At 39.4% G+C, this 19,372-nt stretch overlaps 1 protein-coding gene across 1 annotated transcript; it reads left to right on the top strand.

The window, feature by feature from the left end:
- Positions 1-15,326: 15,326 nt before the first annotated feature.
- Positions 15,327-18,565, top strand: LOC131064293 (G-type lectin S-receptor-like serine/threonine-protein kinase At1g34300). Its single transcript, XM_057998396.2, has one exon. The coding sequence runs from the start codon at positions 15,630-15,632 to the stop codon at positions 18,087-18,089; it is 2,460 nt and encodes an 819-aa protein (XP_057854379.2). The 5' UTR covers positions 15,327-15,629; the 3' UTR covers positions 18,090-18,565.
- Positions 18,566-19,372: the final 807 nt, after the last annotated feature.

The raw sequence follows: 19,372 nt of genomic DNA, 5'->3' as shown, positions 1-19,372 counted from the left end.
ATAAGTCCTAAAGTTACTTTGATTGATTTAATGCATTGTAAACAAGGTGTTAAAGAAAAAGTGACTGATTTCATTGGTAGATATAAGCATTTGTGTGCTCAAATTTCTTTTCCAGTACCTGACAATGATATTCAAAGAATCTTTATTTCTAATTTACAAAAAGATATTAGAGAAAAACTTCTGTTTTCTGAGTTTACTTCTTTCCAACAGTTGTGTGCAACTCTTCACAATTATCAACTGACTGTGAGTCAAATGGAACAAGCAAATCCTATGGCTCTGAGTGATAAGGGTGATAGTAGTCAACAACCATTTGGGAAGTTTAAACTAAACAGAGGGTTCATTAAGTTCAATGAAAACATCATCAACAACAATGTGAATGCAGCATCAGGTGTGCCTCCTATTTCTAAGTTTTTCAAGAAAGAGAGAAAGTTTACTCCTTTGAATGAATCATTGCATAGTATTATGAATAAGTTATTGGAACAAAATGTGCTTACTCTCGCTCCTATAAAGCAAATCGATCCCACAAAGATTAATTCACCCTATTTTGATAACAAATCTTTTTGTCAATTTCATCGTCAACCTGGGCATGATACTGAAAAATGTTTTTCTTTAAAGGGTAAAATTCAAGATTTGATTGATAATAATACTATCTCTGTTTCAGGAGTGAATGATAAAGGCAACACATCTGTAGCTCCTCCTAACCAAAATCTTAAGATTTTCACTGATCCATTACCTTCTCATACCTCTAATGTGATTGAGACTAATGATTCCTCTCTCACCTGATGGTCTTGTGTCTATGACTCCGAATGTGATTAACTTTGTAGAGCAGCAAAAAATCCCTAAAGAACCTTCCATCACATTTGATTCTAGTGAAACTATCAGGGCACCTGATGGTCCTTTATATATAGTTGCAAAAGTGAAGAATACACCTTGCTGTGGAGTGCTTATTGACCCTTCTTGCATGGTTAATGTTATTAATGAAGAATTCCTTTTTACTTTGCAATTGAATCAAGTGATCTATGACAAAACAAATGTGGTTGTGAAATTATTTGATGCATTTTCTTCTCTTGCAATTGGTTCTATTACATTACCTATTGAGGTCCATAACAAATCCCTTGATGTGAGCTTTGCTATTATTCCATCATCCGAACAATTTCGTGTGAAGCTAGGCTATCCTTGGCTATCTTCCATGAAAGCTATTGCTTCTCCTATTCACAAGTGTTTGAAATTTCCCCATAATGGTGAAGTTGTTACTATCAATCATAGTCTCTTTAAACCAGCTGAAAGAACTTCTAGTGTTCCTATTGATTATTTTTGGCCTAAACAATTCCAATCTCTTCCACCGCGAAGTGATCATCTTTTCAAATCTTATCATAAGTGGAAAAAAGATATGATCCTATCTCTAAGTGAACCTAGAACACCCAAACTTGATATTCCTATCGTTCTTGAGAAGGAAGTTCTTCCTTTGAAAGATAAAACTAATGTCTTTCCTCAAGAAGATTCCCAACCCATTCCTATGGATGTGACTATGTCTATGTCTGATAAACTTTCTACAAGTAGACCTATACCTCCTCATCATGATGGAATTGGTCTCCTTCCTAAACCAAATATTCCTCCTTTATATGGAGCAGTTCCTCCTCCTTCCTTTTATAGAGAGAAGAGACCTTCCTCTTCTCCTATTATCCAACCTAAGAGACCACAACCTAAACACCCAAGCGATAAGGATGAGAACATTCCTCCTCCTCAATCTCCTCAACTTCCTACTAAGACTAGATGAAATCATTCTGTGCATGAACGTCGACGAAAGCATCATCTTAGAGCTCAGGCAGCTGCTTCTCAAACTTTGCAATCCCCAAAAACATCTTCAGCTAGTATTATTCCATTTTCTCCTTAGCCGCAAATTGAGCCAAAATCTCCTAAACATAAGATGCATGATGGTTTTGATCCTGTGCGAGTTAAAGATCCTATTTTTATAAATCTTGATGATGATATAGATGAAAATGTTATTCATGATGAAAATGTTACTCCTCTTGCTTCTGATAGTGAATATGAATTTGTTGATATTGATAACCATTTATCTAACGAATTTTCTAAAGCACTTATCCTAGCTCCTAGACAAGAACAACGTGGCTTGGAACATGAACATAGCCCTTGTTTGGATCTTGTGATAGCTCCATCTACTGTGTTGGATGTTCCTCCTCTAGCGTGTTTCCTGCCTTCCCGAAATATTGATCAGCAAGATCGGGGGGGTGGATGACGTGCTAGACTAGTTCATTAGCATAGCAGACTCTCTCCTCCTATCTTTTGTTACTTCTTCTATGTGTTATTCCCATTCTTCTATTTGTTGTCCTTAGTGTTGTCTACTTGAGGACGATGCAAAGCATTGAGATCTCTTTTGGTCTTTCTCATGTTGACTCAAAAGACACATGTGTTCCCTTCTTCTAGGTGACCTTCATTGATTGGGGAATGAAGAACAATTATGCATACATACATATGATATAAATGAATTATCATACAACATACTGACCCCGAGGAAAGCGAAGTCACCTCGTGATTTATGTTTTGTGTCTATTATCCTTGGGTTTATCTCACACTTGGGGGGTAAATCTTTGTGATAACGTGCTCCTTTTCCTTCTCATTTCTTATATGTATCACTACCTTAAAGCAATCACCCCCGATGAGGCGTGTGCGATCGCTTTAACATAGGGGGGCATACACCCCGTTCATATCTCTTCAAGATACTTGAAAACTTCTTGGCAAACTTAGCTATGCCTTGAAAATTTTTTGGTATTTTTCTTGCATGACTCATAGTGAGGGAACCTTATTACTGACAGTCATGGTTCTCCCTCGTGATCTTCCCTTTTACTTTGTCAATCGAAGTCGTAAGATCCTTAGTCCACTGGGGGCTCGGTGTATCTTGCCTCCTTGACGTGGTGAAAGTCTTTCAATGTTGTTTCCTTGTACTTTACTGGAAGTATGGGCGTACGCTTATACTCCCGCTAAAGTGGGGGCTAAATGTAGCGTCCTAAAATTGCGACACTTGCAATTTCGACTGCATTTGGGTCTTCACGATGGCAACGCAACACTGAACCTAAATGGAGACCCCGAAACCTGTTTATGACATCAAAAACTACATTTTTCTGCACCATGGCCTGATCCTTCCTTGCACCCTGCTGTCCCAAGAGGTGGGACCATGGCGCCCAGCGCCCTGGTCCCTGGCCCTATTTTGGGCCTGGTCTCTTATGGGGCAGTAGGTCTTTAAGTTTGCAATTCGGAAAATAATCTTTCTAGATTGGCCCAAGGTCGGAAAAATCAGTCTTTTAACCCTAATTGACAAGTATATAAACTACATTTCCTCTCCCATTTTGAAGAGGAAGGACATATGCGTACAAGAGGTGGAAGCGCTAGGCAAACATTCAAACATTCAAGCATTCAAGCATTCCTTTAAGCAATTGATCATTCTAAGTCTCTATTCAAGGCTAAGTGTTGCATTCAAGACAAGGATTCAACCACTGAAGAGGAGATCACATACAACTTACAACATACAAAATACAACAACATTTACACCTTCGCATGTAAGAATACAAACATTCTTACAACAAGGTATCAATACTTGTTTACATTACAAACACTTACATTTACAGCATTCTCATTTCTTGGTTAATTCCAAAACCGAGGTTTGACCTAAAGGCAAACCCCTAATCCCTAACCCCCCAATCATCCTCTCTTTTTTGTGTGTAGGTTGTAGGTACGCGGCTGTAATTGAAGATCTGGAATCCTTGTGCAGAGATGAACAGATCCCCCTTTGTTTCGCGGATTTTTTGGAGGACCATGTGCATGCCGGGCGCCATCGTCCCATCAACTTTCGCTCAAATTTGCAGGACAGCACCGTCTCAACATTTTACTGCTAATTCCAGGTCCGCAGCTTCATTCCATATTCCTATCTCTATTTATAAGAGAATCTTTCTCACTTTACATGCATTCCTAGCTCAATCCTTCTATCTACATTCTTTACAAAAGAGGGTAGCCTTGCTGTCTTAACCCTTGAAACTCATTTAGAATCCAGTCTTGCATTGTGTGGGATTGGATCTTGTGGGTTTCAACTCCTCTTTTGAATGTAAAGTCTATCCTAAGTGAAAACCGTCAATCCTAGTGACCTCCTTTCTCCTTGGAGTGGGGGGAACACCTGGGGTTCGATTTTTTGCTTTACACTTACCCATTCCCATCATGACTTGTTATTGATCTACCTAAGATTGGTTAGCCATTCATAATAATCCCTCCTTTTCACCCCTTTTCATCCATAATAAATTAGCTCCTATATGTGGCTAAGGCAAATCCTACGTCTCGTGATGGGTGTGGAACTAAGAGCATCACATGTTCCGAGGAGAACAGTTTTCTTCAGTCTATTCATGCACAATCCACAATAAAGCAACATTTGCATTGCTCATCCACAATAAAGTTTCATCTTGTTCACAATAAAGTATCAGTTTCATGGATTCAGTCAGTTTCAGATGAGACACAAGCAGCAATGGGCTTCAACAAATCAAATCTTTCAACAGACTCAGACAACATTATGGTTCAGTGCTATCTATCCTTTTTGTGAAACTAATCATTGTGACCACAATCAAATAGACTTATACAAGTGACAAGAGACACTAAACTTGAGGACTACAGTGGATGTTGGTGTCGAGTCTTGGTTTTCTTTTGATTTTATCTTTCGGGTGACATGTCTTTTAGCTTTTCCAAGATGTCTCTGACTAGAGATTTTATCTCCAAGATGTCTTTAACTAGAAAGGCGAGGATGGGGTATCATCACCTATTTTTCTTTGTTGTCTGTGGATTGTCTCTTAGTAATACTATGACTTGTCCAAGGATATGAGGACACCGTGAGTCTAGTATGAATTGGGGAATTCCTTGTTTGCGACTGTATTATCTCCATGCAAACAGGTATAATGACTTTCTGGGTCAAACATATGCCTCGATTGTCATAACCTATTTTGCCATAATAAAGCTCAATGATGATAACGCACAAGAATCTCTTTCACTTTCATATCTTTTATCTTCCATCCCCCTTTCTTGATTGACTTCCATCATCCTTCCCGAGTCTGTGTAGCATGTTATCACATGACCGAGTATAATGACACACCAAAAATATTTGCATTCCATGTAGTTGCACCTGCATTAGCACATGTTAGCATTTCATACATACATATTGATATCACAATTACATCACATCCTGCACACAACACATGTTAGCACATTTAACATTCATATTCATCTGCATAACATATTTTAAAAACATAAAAGAACAAAAATATTGCATTTCATCATGTACATATTTGCATCCATCTCATAAGCATCATATAGAAACATGCAACATAGAACATATAGATGCATCACATCATATAGATACACATGCATATAGTTGCCGCAAAGATAAATCATCTCATATATATATATATATATCTCAAAATCATAAGTGTCATGATAAAATGATGTCAAAATCATATGGCTACAATCACCCGAAGGTGTCTACATCATCATACAAAATGGTACAAAACTAATACATAGGGAGCCCTCTAAGGCTATGATGAACTCCCTCCCTCGGAGCCACCTGGCCTTGACGAAGTCTGAGCCCTGGAAGGACCCACCCCCTCTATCTGGTGGTGGTGGAGGACCCATGACACCACTGCTAGATGCCTATCTCCTATCTCTCCCTTTAGTGGTCATCGCAGTCCACGATGGTCTACGAAAGCTCCTAGCCCGCTGCTCTGGTGGCACCGCTCCATAGTATAGGTCTCTCCAGTAACCTATCTCCTCCCCAACTCGCAGAACATAGGCATATCTAGATCGTATATATTTTGTTACCTGTCTCCCTACCCTTAGTGTTGTCTCAGCCTCTGTATAATGCTGGATAGCCTGATCCCGCTCCCGCTCCGTGTCCCTCAACTGTCTCCTGAGTCTAGCTATCTCCCTCTCTAGATCCTGGATCTCATCTGCTTGTCCCTGGCAGATCTCCCTCAACTCCAGTAGCTCATCCTCCTCCTCTCCCCCCTCACCCTGTGGCTGCCCCTGTCCATGTACCTATGGCTGCTCCTATGGCTACCCCTATTCCTGTCCCTGTCTGGGAACCTATGCTGCTGGCACTTGTAACGACAATCCACCTCTGCCTCTCACCATGTGAATCTGTCAAGCCTGTCTCTCCTCTCCTCCCTCTCTTCGCAGAGCCACTCTCCTCTCTCCTACCATACCCTGCCTCCTCCGTTGGCCTCTACCTCCACCATCTCCATCATCATCCCCATCCCCTCCCCCATCTCCATCTATCAGCTCCCCTGGATCTGCCAACCGTGGAAATGGATGCTCTGCCCAATATGCAGTATACTCTGCATCCATCCCTGCATCCTCTATCTCTAGCCACATATCCCAAGGCAAGGGAATCATCTCTACTAGCTGCACCACTACCTGATCATATGACAACAATGGCCCGAAGTGTGCCTGATCCCTCATTATCCAAGCATACATCCCAGAACCTTGTGGCATCCGCTGAATCCTGCTAAACTGCCTGCCCACCCTGTCCACCAACTACCTCTCAAGTACATAGGGCATCCGCCCAATCAGATACCTACTCTTGAATGTATATGGCAGCTCCACTGCATCATCCTCCCACTCCTCGCACTCTCAGTAAGGCCTACATACTATAGTGTCAATCTCATCAATGACCCTGTGCTAGTACTCTAATCTCCCAATCTATGGCTGAGATGTAATCATATCATACAGATGCACAAAATTGCACCCATGGCCCCTGCCTCTGAAGTGAATCGGTCGGGTAACCAATAGATGCTCATAAGCCCACACCTGCAACAATGTAACTCTGCAGCCCAATCCTACTGATCCATGGTATACAAATTGATGAAGCTCATAATACACATGTGCCAGTAGACACGGTCCCCATGCAAATCTGGTATGCTGTGTCACTAGTGTCTCTAGTGTACTCCCCCAGCCCACAACCAATCCTCGCATCGCCCTAACCGGATAGAGAAACCCACTGATCACTCCTGCTAGTACTGCTAGTAGTGCTAATCCAGTCCATGTCATCATGTCCCATGCCACGTGTCCAGCCCTCATCTGTAGTCCTGGATCCTGGAACACTCGTCTCAGTGCATCCCTATCTGTGTCTCGATCGTAAGGAACCAACTCCCCATCAATCAGTATCCACAATATCCTATAAACATCCTCTAATGTGACTGTCATCTCACCCATCGACAAATGAAATGTACAAGTCTCTAAGTGCTATCTCTTAGCTAGTGTAGTCAGCAACCCCATGCTCGCCTGAAACTCAGGCACATACAAAATATGTCGCAAGCCCATTACCTCAATCGCTGCCCTATCCTCAAATGTTAGCTCTGGTCATAAACTCTGAGTCAATGGGAATCCCTCCCATGACTCCAACATCGGTAGGTACTCTTGCAGTCAAAGCAAATCAACTGTGTCAATCATAGTGGCATTCCCTGTTCATCACAAAATGCTGCTTATTATCCTAAGTGCTTATGATACTCTATCCTAGTGAAACTCACTGTTCATCACAAAGTGTCGTTATTTATCCTAGTGGTACTCCCTATTTATCACAAAGTGCTACTCATATTTGCACTCCCTGTTCATCACAAAGTGCTGCTCTTTTAGTACTCCCTGTTCATCACAAAGTACTATGTCTTGGTACTCCCTGTTCATCACAAAGTGCCTCGATCTATCCTATCCTAGGGCTCTACTTGAGTGTATCCTCTTGAGTAGTTTCCTGATTGACAATGTATGTTCTATCATAGAATTGTCAGTCCTAGCCCTATCTGCTATCCTAGTCTTCCCTAGAGGACCTGCTTGAGTGTATCCTCTCAACAGCTTATCTAATCGACAACGTATGTTCATCACAGAATCGCCGATTTGGCCTGGAAGACATAAACGCGCTTACATACTGCATAAATGTGCCTGCTCTACATAGACGTGCCTGACATACATAGATGTGCCTCTGCTCTGCATAGACGCACCCACATAGCACAAACATGCCTGCTCTGCACAGATGCGCCTGCAATACATAGACGCACCTGCACAACACAGATGCACTCACATTTGACATAAATGCCTTTGCATTCATAGACACGCCTGACACAAACACAGACATGCCTGGCATCAGCACAAACTCACCTTAGCATTTTTTGACCCCACTTGACATATTCTAAAAAGCATTAAATGCGCTACCTAGCATGCATTTATGACAACATTTATTGTGACAAAGTACAATGAGGTTTTGCGGTACTTACCGACTCTCCTGCATCTGTTGGCCTCTGAAATCGGTGAACGCGATTGAATCTGTGAACCAATGCCATCGCTGCTGACTGCTGCTACTCTATTCTCTCTCCGCAGTCTGATCTCTTAGATGTGTGGATGACAATGAAGATTTTTTCCCCTCGTGGTCTATCTTATAGACTGCTCTAGCCCTAGTTTCTCGTGACTCTGTCACTCTATCCTATACAGTCAGTCCATTCTACCCTTTATTTCTTGTCAAGAGATTGTCTGTGATCTTTTCAGACATTTTCATCCAATCTCTCAAGGGGGCATATCATTCCCATCTTGGGGCAACTTTGTATCAGTTCATCTTATCTTCTTTGAAACAACACGACAAGTTGCATTGTCTCAAAGAGGGGCAAAATGTAGACACTTAAAATTGTCCCGTCTAATTAAATAAATATCTTTATTTATTTAATTATTTAAGCCTAATTCTTCTATTAAATAAATAAATCATTTATTTAATTAATTCATTTATCCTCTTCTAGCCTTATTTCTCATTTAAATAAATGCATTTATTTATTTAAATTATCCTTTCTCTTAAATTAAATAAATATTTTATTTATTTAATTGATCCCACTTCCTCTATTAATTAAATAAATCTTTATTTATTTAATTAATTCATTAGCCTTTTCCACCCATGACACATGTCATTCATCTCTTAATTCCTCCACTACCTACCCTCTTATTATTTTATTATTTTCTCTACCTACCCTCTAATCATAGCTGACCATTTATCTTGTACACCTCTCAATCTTATCCCTTCATTTCTTATAGTGTCTTCTACATAAGGAGATGTTTCTTTCATTATCAAGCCTGGACTAGCATTCGAACTTTCATATGCGATCAAGCCTACTTGCAACCACATTTCTGTTCTTTGTTGAGCTCTTGTGCACACATAAAATCTGAGAGAAAATGTATCAAACAAGATCAATGGAGATAGGAAGAATGGAGATCCAAACCCTATTGGACATGTGATGGTATAATTGGTGCAGAGGCACCTAAGCACACAAGCATACGAGGATGTCAAAAGTCATAATATGAACAATTTTATTGTATTTGAGTCATTCATAATGTATTAAGGTTATTTGAGTCCATTGAATCATAATATGTAAGGCTAAATGAGCCATTTCATCGAAAGATATCATATTTGGTCCATATTGAAGTTTTAAAAGTGTCCATGTAAGAGTTAGAGTCATTTTTGTCAAAACATGCAAAAATTGTAAAAATTGCAAAGTTGCAACATTGTCAAAAAGTGCAACAAAAGTGTAAAAATGAAATCCATTAGTTATGAGGTGGTTAGAGTAGTTAGAAAGGAGTCGTAAATAGCTTAGAAAACCATGTTTGGTTGAAATCAAGAGGGTAGATCAGTTTGGAGGGGATTTGACAAAGAGTATCCATCAAACCCTCAAAATGTCATGAGGTTTTAAGGAATCTATGACTGTCATAGATCCATGGAGGATCACATTTGATGTAATTTTTATATTTAGATTTTATTTAATGATATATTGATGAAATATCTTTTAGATGAATCCTTTCTTGTGCATTTTTGTGGAGTATTTGGCAAGATATGTTTGTTTTTACAATAATTGTCAAAGCCCTGCCAAGGGTTACCCGATTTTGGGAAAATGATCACTAGTTTTTATTTAACCATTGGATCTGGCTGAAATTTCGAGAGAAATTGTGTAACTCAGTAATATAAATTCTGACTAAAGTGATTTTCTTTATGAGAAATATGTAAAATGTTATTGATGACTGTTTGTTACAGTTCATGGTGAAAGGCAGACTGGTGAAGGCAGTAGCAGTCTGGTTGCAGCATTTGGTGGGGTCACATGAGGGATCATAAAGAAGAAAGGATATATGTTTTTGAAAGGTCTCTGAATCTTCTTTCCAGTTCTTTTTGTTTTATTTTATTTGGTTAAGAATTGAATATTTTGTGATTATTTTGGTGAAAACACTTTTTGAGGGATGAAACCCGGAACTAGGGTATTCCATGGCAAATAAGAATTTGTTCTCTCATGTTATGGTGAATGTTATGATTTGAAATATTTCATGAAGGTCTGTAGAGATGTAATATAACCTTTGAAATTGATTTGGAGTTGAGAGGAACGTTGTATCTTTTTATATGCCTTTTGATTCAAGTTTAAAGTCTACCCTTGAATGAAGGTTTTATGGTTTGTGATACATGCTCTGCATCAAATTGGTATCAGAGCTAGAAGAGCTTGAGTGTGTGGGTAGAGCGCCGAAGGAGGAAATCCACACCAAGACCTAGCCATGAAGGATTTGTTATTTGGATTTTGCTGATGAGCTTTTGGTTGCAAGGTGCTTGTCCATCTAGTTGCAAGAGGGCAGACAAGGAAGGTCTGTCAAGGGCCAAAGGGATGGTCCAGGGCCATGGGATGGTCCATTGATTGCCAAAAGACTAGGGAGAGAGGCAAAGAGGAGAACTCCTAGGTGAGGCATAGAGGTTTTTGGTGAGGTGATGCAGCATGGAGAGGTGGACTTATGGTTGGTAAAAGCACTTGGGTGGCAGCCACTACAAACTCCATTGGTAGGAGTCACAAAGAGATAGTTTGAGAAGGAAGAAGCAACATAAAGAAGATGAGAGCAACATAAAGAGGCATAAAGAGATAAAGATGAAGACAAAGGTGAAAATTTTTACTCAAAATTTTTCTTGTAGGTCATTGTACCCACGTTTCCAAGGGACTTAGAAAATTTTCAAGGTTGGGAGTATAGTGCAGAGGCACCTAAGCACACAAGCATACTAGGATGTCAAAAGTCATAATATGAACAATTTTATTGTTTTTGAGTCATTCATAATGTATTAAGGTTATTTGAGTCCATTGAATCATAATATGTAAGGCTAAATGAGCCATTTTGTCAAAATATATCATATTTGGTCCATATTGAAGTTTTAAAAGTGTCCATGTAAGAGTTAGAGTCATTTTTGTCAAAACATGCAAAAATTGTAAAAATTGCAAAGTTGCAACATTGTCAAAAAGTGCAACAAAAGTGTAAAAATGAAATCCATTGGTTATGAGGTGGTTAGAGTAGTTATAAAGGAGTTGGAAATGGCTTATAAAACCATGTTTGGTCGAAATCAAGAGGGTAGATCAGTTTGGAGGGGATTTGACAAAGATTATCCATCAAACCCTCAAACTATCATGAGGTTTTAAGGAATCTGTGACTATCATAGATCCATGGAGGATCAGATTTGATGTAATTTTTATATTTAGATTTTATTTAATGATATATTGATGAAATATCTTTCAGATGAATACTTTCTTGTGCATTTTTGTGGAGTATTTGGCAAGATATGTTTGTTTTTACAATAATTGTCAAAACCCTGCCAAGGGTTACCCGGTTTTGGGAAAATGATCACCACTTTTGATTTAACTGTTGGATCTGGCTGAAATTTGGAGAGAACTTGTGTAACTCAGTAATATAAATTCCGACTAAAGCTATTTTCTTTATGAGAAATATGTAAAATTTTATTGATGACTGTTTGTTACAGTTCATGGTGAAAGGCAAACTGGTGAAGGCAGTAGCAGTCCGGTTGCAACATTTGGTGGGGTCACATGAGGGATAATAAAGAAGAAAGGATATATGTTTTGGAAAGGTCTCTAAATCTTCTTTCCAGTACTTTTTGTCTTACTTGATTTGGTTAAGAATTGAATATGTTGTGATTATTTTGGTGAAAACACTTTTTGAGGGATGAAACCTTGAACTAGGGTATTCCATGGCAAATAAGAATTTGTTCTCTGGTGTTATGGTGAATGTTATGATTTGAAATATTTAATGAAGGTCTGTAGAGATGTAATAGAACCTTTGAAATTGATTTGGATTTGAGAGGAACGTTGTATCTTTTTATATGCCTTTTGATTCAAGTTTAAAGTCTACCCTTGAATGAAGGTTTTATGGTTTGTGATACATGCTCTGCATCAATAATCTTTGTGATTTCATTTGATTTGCATTGTCTTAGGTAATCTTCATATGTTATGGTGGATCTTTATTGATTGTTAGGCTAGGGTTTTCTGGTTGGATTCCATTTAGTCTTTCAATATTGTTCTTATCCACTTTTTACCATATACAACTACTAATAACTTGGTTGAATATTGAGCAACCTTGCTAGGACTCAAACTAGACCTAAAATTGAAGGTAGATGAAGTGCATTTGGAGGGTGGCTCCCTCAACACCATTAACGTTATCTTACAAAATTAGACCCCAAATTGGAAGCTCAATAAACGCCTACCTCCAATCAGAAATTTGATTGAAAATTTCTTAGACTTTATGCTCATGCATATTTATAGGGAGGGTAATATGCTAGCATACAAGATTGCCAAGAATGCTATTAGTGGGAACCGAGGGGTGACACTAGTAGAAGGCAAATTGAGGTATAATTTGAAGAGCAGGTGATTTGATTGTCAAGAGAAAGGATATTATGAATTGGTAAATATTGAAGAAGAAGGTAGGTTGAAGGCATTAAAAGGAAAATAAGGAGGCTCGTGTGACAAGTGGTGAGAATGAAGATGTGACACCCCAACTAAATTCAGATGATGTTGCCATTATGATTGGCACTATAGTTTTTGAAAGAGTTGTGTGAATATCCCAAGAATAGATAATTAATGATAAGTGGCTGGGAAAGATGGACGCGTCTATTCTGGCTCCAAAACGACAGTACAGATAGACTAACACGCGTTTTATATAGTCGATTTTGCAATAAATGGTTGTGATTGACTAACACATCTTTATCACGCTGTACAAAAGGTATGTTTTGGAGCCATAATAGCTTCGGTCAGGAAAGATCAACCCGAACGATGAAAATCATTAATGCAAAAGGCAATAAGCTTTCATGATGACGACATAAGGTAGACGCTTATAAATGGGTGGAGGTAGTGGCAAATGAGTCACTCTGAGTTGCTTGACTTTGCGAGCTAAGAGAAGAATAAATGGACACACTAATTCTTCTTGAGTCGTCCAAGCGACATATGTCCTTCTTGTGGAAGGTGTACGATAAAAGGTTGGTGGCTATACTCGCCACAGACCACCCCTTGATCATTCATGTTGTGAAGACCATCCCGAGGAAGGAGTTTCTCATGGGATTTCATCATCATAGGGTGAATATAAACATGACTGCTATGTTTTTGGTTATGGTGCTAACGACAAGGGAGTCAAAAGATGGAGCTAAGGTGTTATGCTGAAAAATTTTCAAGCATGTCTTCCTCAACGAGATTGATGCGGTGCTGGATAATGTGGATGGAAATTTGCACATTTTGATGCCATAGAATTAATATATGTAGAAAGATAGGGGTGGGGAGATGAAGAAATTCCCCCTTATTAGCACCATGGAGCTAGACATTTTGATTGGATGTGGGGAGGAAATTGGTAGGAGTATTGTCTTTTTGCAAAGGTCGACTAGGATTAGGACGGTCACAAAGGAAGGATGGGTGAAGGAATACATGTACAAGGAGGGATTGTTGAAAGAGAATGAGGCAAAGCTGCATGTGGACCTAGATTTTGGGGCACCCATACTGGAAGAGGAATGGGTAGATAATGACATGTGTGACCCCTTATAGATGGCAAGCACTGTGGCTCATGACGCTTGTAGCCCAGAATGCCTTGTGGTGGCCATAGTCTTGGAAATTAGAAGGCTAAAAGGTGATAATTAGCATGGCGGCTTGTGTGGTTTGGGTTTTTTGGCATCTTCTCTATCTCTTGTAATGAATCAATAGTTTTATGCTATAAATTGATAGGTCTTAGTCCATTTCACCATTTTTCTAATACGGTGAAAGTCATAGTGATATCCATGTAATTTTGTGGCATGGAGGATAAGCCAGGGTGGGTATACTGATATGTATACTGATAAGGGTTTTTTTGAATGGAAGGGTATAACTGGATATGAAAAAAGCTAACAAACTAAATTGTACCTATTTCTCAATAATATAAGGGTGTTGCCCCAAATCCCATACTTAACATCAAATGGAGTTGTAGATTTAAAGAGAAGAAGTGGAGGAATCTAAGCACATAGATATGGAGGTCTAGAACTAAGGCTAATACTCAAATCCTGACATGGAAGATCCTACATTTTAAAAACTTGTTGGGGATAGATTAAAAAAAAATAAAAATTAGTCAATCAAGTGTCTTTTTTGTCAATGTGTGGAAAACATTAAATATATTTTGAGGAGTTGCCCTTGGACAAAAAATAAATGAAATGTAGTTTTTCATTTCCTACTATTTTTTATTATGCTTTGGACTGGAAAGAAATTGTTTTGGGTATTGGGTTTCAAAAAATGTGGTTGCTAGTTCTATGAGGCAAACTATTTTGTTGCATATTTGGAAAAGTGGATGTTTAGCTCTATGTTTTCTAATCATATTATGCATCGGGAAGTAGAAATGCTACAATTTTACTTTCACATTATGTTACAATTTGCCTCTTTGTGTTTTCAGTTGAAGAAGGATGCTACATAGAACAAGATTTTGGAAGAAATTAAGTATCGGTTTCTTCATTTGCAAGAGGGAGATATCAGAAGTTACAGTTAGCTCCAAAAGTTGTTCAAATTCCAAAATATTGTTTCAGATGGGTTGATAGTTGTGTTGCTTGCATATCAATGTAACTTTTATCAGCTATTGGCTTAATGTTGTAACTATTGTTTACTTCTTTTGATTTCTTATGTATTCTTTTTCTCATGTAATCAACTTTGATTAATAAAAAAACGTATATCTGAATATAAAACCCAAATTAAAAAGTCAATGTTTGAAGTAGATTAAAAATTCATATCCAAGGGAAAGAAATTATTATTTTTAAATGGAGACAATTATACTAAGGGAGTCTTATAGATTCCGAAGATAGAATTCAATTTGTTGACCTCTAACTAAGAAGCACTCAACGACTGCCAATAAGTCTACGGGAAACGTTGATTTTTAGTGCTTGAAAGTTAGGAGGGAAGTTTCATGAGAAACGAGCAATGCGACCGCGAATGCTCTGCGTGTGTGGTGGAGTATGTAAAATGTAAAAATCTCCGTTCCACAGCAATAATATCTTCAACTGCGACCAATGAAATCAAACCAATCCTGCCCCGAGGGACACGTTCAGGTCCGATCGAGACTGAAAATGAGGCGGCCTTGACTAGACCATCGACGACAACTGTTTACACGAAGACCGTCACAATCTGATAGACCCAAATTGAAGCCACATCTTCTCTGTGGATCAAAATAAAAGAGTATCATTTGATCATACCTAGGCAAATACTGAAACAAATGAGAAGGTTTCTGTTGTGACAATCACAGAAGCCATGGGCTCTCCATGGGTTTTACTGCTTGTTTTCATGGTGTTTATTTGGGTGGATGGCAGTCAAACACAAAAACAGAGTAGTACAGTGCTTAGTCTGTCCTCTGATCAGCTTAATTCTTCTGGACTCAAACCCAGCGATCACAAGTACCTTGTTTCTCCAAATGGTGTGTTTTGTGCCGGTTTTTACAACTTGACAACGAATGGTTATGCCTTTGCTGTGTGGTATGCAAATGATTCAGAGCGGACCCTGGCATGGATGGCAAATTCATCATCTTTGGTGGGCACAAATTCTTCTCTCATCTTAAAGGAAGGAAATCTGTCAATTATAGATGAGAAAGGGCTGAACGTCTGGAGTCAGACGGTTTCTGGTTCTGAACTTACGTTAGAGAATACTGGTAATTTAGTCTTCAGTCGTTGGGAGAGCTTCCGTTTTCCTACAGATACTCTTCTTCCAAAACAAAACTTTACCAAAGTCCAGAAGCTGATGTCGAGGCTTGCAAACGGTACTTATGGCAGTGGCAACAACTACTATTCTCTTTCTTTAGACGAGAAGTCCAACAAAATCAGCTTGTATTACATGAATGAACAGCAAGGCCTGATGCAGAAATATTACTGGCAGTCAGAAGGCGGCTTTCCGGCAATTAACCTGGACGACAATGGGTTTCTCAATACAAGCAGCGTGGATAAATCTAATTTGATCATGGCGTCTGACGCTGGGGAAGGTAAACGCTTGAGAAGGCTCGTTTTAGAGAGCAACGGGAACCTTCGGCTGTATAGTCGGAAAATGGATCCTTATTCTTCATGGAATCTAGTGTGGGAAGCTGTCTCAGAGCACTGCACAATCCATGGGTATTGTGGAGAGAATGCTGTTTGTAAGGTCAACGAATCGTGGGAACCAGAGTGCCGGTGCCCACCTGGTTTTGAGTACAACCCTAGTGATAATCGAAGCTGCAAGGCGATCACTGATATCGAGGACCCCTCCAATGTAAGATTTGTGCCCCTGGACTACGTCGATTATGCGGGATCGAATGTTACAGACCGGCCGGTCACAAGATTACAGGATTGCAAAGACTCCTGTAAGAATGAGAACAGCTGTAAGGGTTTTGCATACGATCTGGACAGTGGGCACTGCGTCTTTCAATACGGCAAATTGGTGAACGGGTATTGGTCTCCAGAAGCGCACAAGCGCATGTATTTGAAGGTCTCTGCAACTGATGAACAAGCTAATAAAAACCCCTTTATTGGACTCTTCTCAGTAGTCCAAAATGTTTGCCCAACTCTGATAAAGCTAGCGTTCCCCCGGAAGGATTCAGACCACACAACACGAGATCTGGTCATAATCTGTTCCCTGTTCGGCGCAGAGCTTTTGTGCGGAGTTCTTGCTTTCTGGGCATTTCTGAGAAAGTATTCGAGATTCAGAGACATAGCACGAATTTTCGCCCTGGATCTCATGCCCTCTGGAGGGCCCAAGAAGTTCACATACGCAGAGCTGAAAGCAGCCACAAATAGCTTCAGCGACAAACTGGGCGAAGGAGGATTTGGGCCTGTGTACAGGGGACTTCTGCCCGACCAGAGACAAATTGCAGTGAAAAAGCTAGAGGGGCTTCAACACGGGGAGCAGCAATTCTGGGCTGAGGTCACCATTATAGGGCGGATCCATCATCTCAATCTTGTTCGCATGTGGGGCTTTTGTGCAGAAGGGGAGCACAGACTGCTCGTATACGAGTTCATCCCCCATGGGTCTCTAGACAGGCATCTGTTCTACGGGGACGGAGCCAATGTAATGGACTGGGGCATCCGATACCGCATAGCTTTGGGGGTCGCGAGGGCCATAGCCTACCTGCACGAGGAGTGCCTGGAATGGGTTCTCCACTGCGACATCAAGCCGGAAAACATTTTGCTGGACGAGAGCTTTTGTCCCAAGGTTTCAGACTTCGGCCTGGCAAAATTGGTGGAAAAAGAGCGCAGTCTGAGCATGTCGACCATTAGAGGAACTCGAGGGTACTTAGCGCCGGAATGGTTTGAACTCAACCCAATAACTGCAAAAGCCGATGTGTACAGCTTTGGAATGGTGCTTCTGGAGATTGTTAGCGGAAGAAGGAATATGGTTACAACGAATCTTCCCAGTTCCAATATGGAGAACGATGACTGGTATTTTCCTGCTTGGGCTTTCGAGATGGTGGTGAATGAAAAGGTTGTGGGCGAGGTGGTGGATAAAAGGCTCGTTGGAGTAACAGAAAATCGCAGTCAGTTGGAGGCGGTGGAGAGAATGGTAAAGACTGCGTTCTGGTGCATTCAGACTCGGCCTGAGGAGAGGCCTTCTATGGGGAAGGTCGCCAAGATGTTGGAAGGCAGCGTGGAAGTCGACAACCCACCGAAGCCTCAACTCATGTCTGAAGTCGATGGAGATACATTTAGCGGTGTACAATCCATCAAAAAATCTGCAATCAGCCGCTATTGAGATACCCAAACCAGGTAATCCCATGCTTGTTTCTGTCAGTTAATCTTAATGTTAAACCCAAATGACTCAAGAGGGGAAGGACAAATGACCTTTGCGACGAGGCATGTAAGGTTAAAAAGACTTTCTTAGTTTGTCCTTTTAAGCATTAGTCTTATCATATTGTATTTTTGAGTTGTTCTGTTAAACATTAGTCTGTTATGTTATTATTCATATCGTTTTATTAGGGGAAAGGATCTAGTAGTTTTTTATCATATTGTGTTTCTAAGAACATTAGTCTGTTATGTTATTATACATATCATTCTATTAGGGGAAAGGATCCGGTAGTTTTTTATCATATCGTTTTCTTTGAGTCTCTGGACGATGTCGTTGTAGCTTTGGCATATGGTCACATGCTTTAAAAAAATAAGCTTTTGTATGGTGTTTTTCACTGTAATATATTTTATTCAATAAAGTAAAATAATGGAGATAGTTTTTAATGTAGAAGAAATCAGTTTGGTGAATGAATGAATGAAAGATTTTAATGATGTTCACGAGACTAAACAGTTTATGGAACCGAGACAAACATCCCTAATTTATCTTCAGATTCTTTTCCAGGGGATTCCTGTTGAAAGCCCCAAAGTACTTTGCATGTTGCACATTTTCTTTTTCAAGAAATGAAATATTTTGAATCAAGTATATTTGAATATTGAAAATATTGATTTTAGTGATTCAATAATATTAGAATGTGGGATATAATATAGTATTATCATTCATATGTGTCATAATTAGATGCTTCAAGCAAAAAAGTTGGATTGCTATTTTTCATTTCCTTTATAAAAAGTTGTTCATGTACCAAACTTACAATGACGTGGGAAAATAACAATTTCAAGGCAAAGAGAGATTGTATGAAATGTGTGGCAATAATGATGAGTAAATGACAAATGTATGGGAATTGGTATAAATAGGGGTGAAAGGAATATTTATAGGAATTGGATTATGTCTCAAGCTTAACATAAGAGCATGCCACTTGTTAATATGCAATTGCATTAAGACATTCTAATCAAGGTGGGCATAAAGCCAAATGAGAAATGGGTGGATACAAAAATATGAGGGTGAAATTCAAGGTAATTCTTGGGTGCTAATTTTTTTTGACAAAGTCAAATATTTGATTAACCTAGATAATTTTTTTGATTAGACTTGAGCCTTATTAGATAGCCAATAGTAATAACTAGTCACAATGAAGTGGTATTTGTGGACCAAATATCTAGTTGAAACACATTTATCAAATTTGATTTCCTCTCTTG

This window comes from Cryptomeria japonica, chromosome 2 (genome assembly GCF_030272615.1).
Source record: "Cryptomeria japonica chromosome 2, Sugi_1.0, whole genome shotgun sequence".
Taxonomy (NCBI): domain Eukaryota; kingdom Viridiplantae; phylum Streptophyta; class Pinopsida; order Cupressales; family Cupressaceae; genus Cryptomeria; species Cryptomeria japonica.
Note: the sequence above shows the minus strand (reverse complement) of the source record. Positions and strands in the feature narration are given on the sequence as shown.